At 40.9% G+C, this 5,000-nt stretch overlaps 1 protein-coding gene across 3 annotated transcripts in view; it reads right to left on the bottom strand.

Annotated features, from left to right (window-relative positions):
• The window catches only part of LOC138016407 (cholecystokinin receptor type A-like), a 12,951-nt gene that overhangs the window by 1,339 nt on the left and 6,612 nt on the right, over positions 1-5,000 (bottom strand). For 2 of the 3 annotated variants that reach the window (XM_068863551.1, XM_068863550.1), the window contains exons 2-3: positions 1,953-2,408; positions 1-734 (exon numbers count right to left, since the gene is read on the bottom strand). The exon at positions 1-734 is cut by the window's left edge and continues 1,339 nt beyond it. In XM_068863551.1, the coding sequence (XP_068719652.1) occupies positions 1-734; positions 1,953-2,332 (1,114 nt within the window). In that variant the 5' untranslated portion in view covers positions 2,333-2,408. Of the gene's footprint in view, positions 735-1,952; positions 2,636-5,000 lie in introns of those variants that run through there. The other variant, XM_068863552.1, reaches the window with a different exon arrangement.

Genomic DNA, 5,000 nt, shown 5'->3' on the forward strand with positions numbered 1-5,000 from the left:
TGCAACGACAAAGTAAGATGTTAAGAAATCCAGATCGAAACTCATCATTCATCCCAGCATACAAAATGGGATTTACAGAACTGTTGAGGTAAATCATGGAGCTTCCCAAAGTGAGGAACGTTGTAAGATGAGGAGATTCGTCTCCCGATCCAAACTCAATCCACAACCATACCACTTGATTGGGTAGCATACAAAAGGCGTACAAGAGGACAACTGTAACTAGCATCTTGACAATCTTGGTGCTACGTTCTACCCGCCAGATCGCTTTACGACGTCCTGGGGTTGGTGTGGAACGAGGTAAAGTAAGGCGAATTTGGTTTCCTGCCATATCTGATTTCTTCTCAGGAAGTGGGGATCCCGATAAGGATGCCATGTCACTTAGTTCTGGGGTTAGGAAACTGCTTGATGGAACAGTAAGCGTTGTGAGGGCCTCTGAAACCTCCGCCCTTTTGGCAAAGCGGTAAGCTTGGTGTCGCAGCTTTAAAACAACTTTACTGTAGGCATAAGCAATGATGAGAATAGGAATCATAAACTGGACAATGAAAAGGCCCAGGGTGTACGAACTTCTTGCTGTGTCACTTGGCCATACTTCTCGACAGTACTCATCTTTGATGGTCAATACGAGAAGAAATGGTATCACGGTAACAAAGGATACGGACCACGTGATTGCAACAATTAAAGCTGTTTGATTTGAGGTAAATCGAGGCTTCCATGGATGAACAACAGCTCGATATCTGTGTAAAGATAAATCATTGAAAAGAGCTTTAACTTAATGCGTTTACTAGTCTAAAGATTGTGACCAGAAGTGTAGAAAACAAAATTAATACTGATAGCTTTTTCCTAACCTGGGATCAGGCGTACTTTTCCTTAGACAGGGCGGAAAAGGTACACCTGATACAATTTCTTAACGATTCGCCTGCCGCCCACCCGTTAAGAGTGATTTTATCATGTGTCGTGCTATAAATGTGAGCCAATTATATTTTACTGGAAATTACCTGCACGTTGCGATTCAAGGAAAGACGCGACGAAAACAAAATAGAACTCTAGCTGGAATGTATGTGAAGTCAGACTTAATCCATACAATCAAAGGTATTTCTGCAAATCCCGCTTGACAGTTAGTGCGGTTTCTCTGTTCAAACCATCAAGGAACAAAGTAGTTTAAGGTAAAGTCGGAGGTGCCAATAGAAGATGCTAATATCACTGTAATATGAGGAAAATGTCTCATTTTCCAGCAGAAGCTACTATACTCAACTATCATTTTGTGAGAAGTGTGTCACTAAGCCATTGTTCAGCGCTTCCGTAAACAATGTCGAATATCTCTGTCAAGCTCGGCTGATTCCACGAATGTGGCAACACTAAAGTTCTATTCGGTTCTATTTTTTTTGCTACTGAGCTTGCATTTTTTTCTGGAATGTTCAGGACTGTAAATATGACTTTTGCCAAATCCCGTATGTAGTACAACCAAAATGTCTTCTTTCAGTCAAACTATTCTTCGGATTCATTCTCTCTGCCCTTCCTTTAAAGATTTTTGAAAAAAAAATCTGAATTCGAAGCAACAGCAGCAGTAAACAGAGCTTTAACATCATTCCTGTTCATATACTTCTCGGCGGCCACAATTTGGTGAGTTGTTAATTGATTTTATTGCAATTCTGTAACCAATCGGAGTCCAGATTCTGGACTACCGGCAGACGACTCGTTAAGAAATTGCATCAGGCGTACGTTTCTCGCCCTTTCTAAAGAAAAGTACGCCTGATCACAGGTTAGCTTTTGCCTTTGCAAGATGATAAAAATCAAATAAAGGAAAATTCATTTGCCGTTAAAAAAAATATTAATTGAGTTATTCAGAAAGAAACTTTTAACAAATTCAAAAGCCCAACAACAACAATTTGTAAAAGGGTAGAGGTAGCGGCATTGAGAGACACTCAAAATTTCAATTTTAGAGTATTGAGTACCTGTCATAACTGATGGCCACAAGAGTTGCTGAAGAACAAGTGGTTACTGACGTCATTATGGGCCAAAGTATTTTACACATGACGGGGCCCAATAGCCAACGAGGGTAGGTCAGCTTAAGAAAAACTTCAAACGGTATACATAGCAGTGCTACTGTAAGGTCAGCAATTGCTAAATTTACTAATAGAAAGTTGCGGGTGGTACGCATGCGTGGAGTTAGAATGATGACCAGGCAGACAAGGGTATTTCCAATGACACTGGAAACAAATATTACACCAAAAATCGTGTATTGAAGTGTGCCTAGCCATTTGAAGTCGATATTTTCTTCATTCGTAAAGTTCCTTGTTAGTGTGGAGTTCGATCTTTCTGTTATATTGGACATGATTTCAAATTTCAGCCTCAGAAATTACTCGATGTAGACGTTTGTTTGCTTCCAATTCACTCCACGGCTCGGCACTCTGAAACAGAAAAACAGACATAAAGGTTATTGAAAGAAACGAATAAACAAAGACACCCAATTGTGCAAAATTATCCATCTTAAGTTGAATTTAGAACAGACAAACATTTTCGAGTGCATCTTGTGTTATCATGAACGTCAAGCCAAAATCGTAATATTTTGAAATTACTTTAAGTGGGATCAAATTTAAGACTACGATTCACAATTTGATTGATATTGTTTTTTTGCAAAAAGTTCTTTTATGATTCAATGTTATTTATGAATATGTTTAAGCTATTCCCAGCTATTGCAAACGTGGCCCAAGTTGAATATTTTCAATCCAGTTTTGCAATTAATATTTTCCAGGCGCGTTCATCGTCCTCTCCCATGTATAGTATTTAATTGCTGCCAAGTATTTTGAGTTTTCTTGTATCCTCAGAATGCCTGAAGTTTCATTGAATCATTGGTTGCATCTCTTTTCTCAGTATCTCTTTGCTGTTCCGTTTTTAGAGTAAATTTATCAGTGTCTGCAATACTTTTTGATTATTTCATTCAGTGGCACTGATATTGGCACAGTATTGGTACTAGCGTTGGAACAGCACTGGCACTATCTGGCACTTACGAGCACTAGCATGGACATTTGCATTAACACTAGCAGTGGTTGTGAAATTGGCAGTGGTATTGATTCTTCTATTGTCATTGGCATTTGCAGTCGACGACCCACAGGAACGTTAACGTTCATACTATGAAACACATGCCTCCAAATAAGTCTTTGTCAGCGTTATCATTTTTGGTTCTCGTTATTTTATAATGGCTCTCACGCTTCTTCAACCCAGGAAAAATGCGATATGCTGGATTTTAAGTTGTACCTGATCTTTTAACGGCTACAGCAAGATGGACTCATAAGGTTACTAGCTTTATCTTATTTCATTTGTTTAACTCACCACTACATGTGCTGTTCAATAACGATAATGATAATGATAATGATAATGATAATGATAATGAGGCTCTGTAAAAAAACCTTGGTCGGTATCGTATCTAGTGATGGCACCACAAATGAAAATGCTATCTCTCACCTATGTGATGATAAGTGTGCCTGCTTCATGTGAGAGTAACGGCGTAAATGGGGCTGGAGTCTTTGACGAAGGTTCCTCAACCAGCAGGGTTGCTGGGGGACAGCACCAGCAACCAGTCGTTATCCTGCAACTGCTGCTCAAGAGAGTGGATCGAGAAAGTGAAGGAGGAAATGGTCAGTCGAGGAGATTAGGGCTTTGACGGAATGCTATTTTTAGAGCATCCCGGAGAAAAGAGGGTACCGCCAGAGAATGCTTAGATTGTGGGATGAGAAAGGAATGGTAAAAGTGACTGAACAGAGACTTGCAGACCAGGGCTGTACTATCTTAAAAAGTAAATGGCTCACAACTTTAATGAACAAAGTGGCACAGCTGTTGTAAGGAAACTAATGCTGGTAACGACCATGAATTACCTGTCGAGAATGCAAAGGAGATGGACTAACAGGTTGCGCAAGAAGCCCAGGTACAGAGTGAGTGGTGTGATGAAGCACCTTGGCAAATGTCTGAAGACCAACTGGTGATTTGGAAAAGACTGAATGAAATCAGCCTGAGTCAAGACCAAGACAAAGTAACAGCTTTGAAGGGAATTGCAAAGCGAAGGGTCAGAGAGGAGCTCCAGGTTGCTACTGTATGCCATTGCTGTAGTAGTGACTGAAAGACTGGGTATCAGACCTGGCAAGACGAAAGCAACCAAAGAACCATTGTGGAAAAGACAGCTACAAGGGCAGGTGGATCAGCTGCGAAAACACCTCAGCCAACTAGAGCAAGTCTGTAGAAATGAGTGCAGTAGGCCGAGAATCAGGAATTAGTTGTGGAGAAAGTACAAAATAGAAACCAAGGGGGTCGCAGTTGTGATTGAAGAACTGAAACAGCGTATCAGTGCAAAAGCTCATAAAATCAAACGATACAATGACCGAATTTTGCGATACCAGCAGAGACGGTTACTGAGGTTAATCAGAGGCAGTGGGGGGTGGGTTGTAAACTAGACAAAGAGTGAGTTTGCTGAATTGGATCGTAAGACCAGGAAACTATAAACCATCCATGACGCTCTTCATCCCAGGTCCAACGTAAGCCGTCTGTACTTACCAAGTAGAGAAGGAGGGCGTGGACTAATTGGTTTGAGGTCGCCATAAATACTGAGGAAAGAAATATCAATGTCTACATCAGCCAGAGCTAGGAACGTTTGTTGAAAGCTGCATGGAAGAGGAAGAATGTCGATGAAATTGAAACATCAAAGGAGAATAAGGAAAGGATGAAGATGAAAAGAACTGAGGACTGGTTTGGAAAGCAGCTGCATGGGCAGTTCAAGAGAGAGACAGAGGACCTATCTGGTGTTTCCTGGAATTGGATGAGAATTGGTGAACTGAAAGAGGAGGCAGAAGGGCTTACTTTTTGCCGCGCAAGACCAGGCACTAAGAACAAACGCTGTAAAAGCCAGAATCGAAAACCAAAATGTATCATCCAAATGCAGAATTTGTGTAGTCACGATGAAACTGTGCAGCATAGTTTATGTAGTTGCCCCAGGCTTGCGCCGACAAAGA

This window comes from Montipora capricornis, chromosome 9, assembly GCF_036669925.1.
Source record: "Montipora capricornis isolate CH-2021 chromosome 9, ASM3666992v2, whole genome shotgun sequence".
Lineage (NCBI taxonomy): Eukaryota > Metazoa > Cnidaria > Anthozoa > Scleractinia > Acroporidae > Montipora > Montipora capricornis.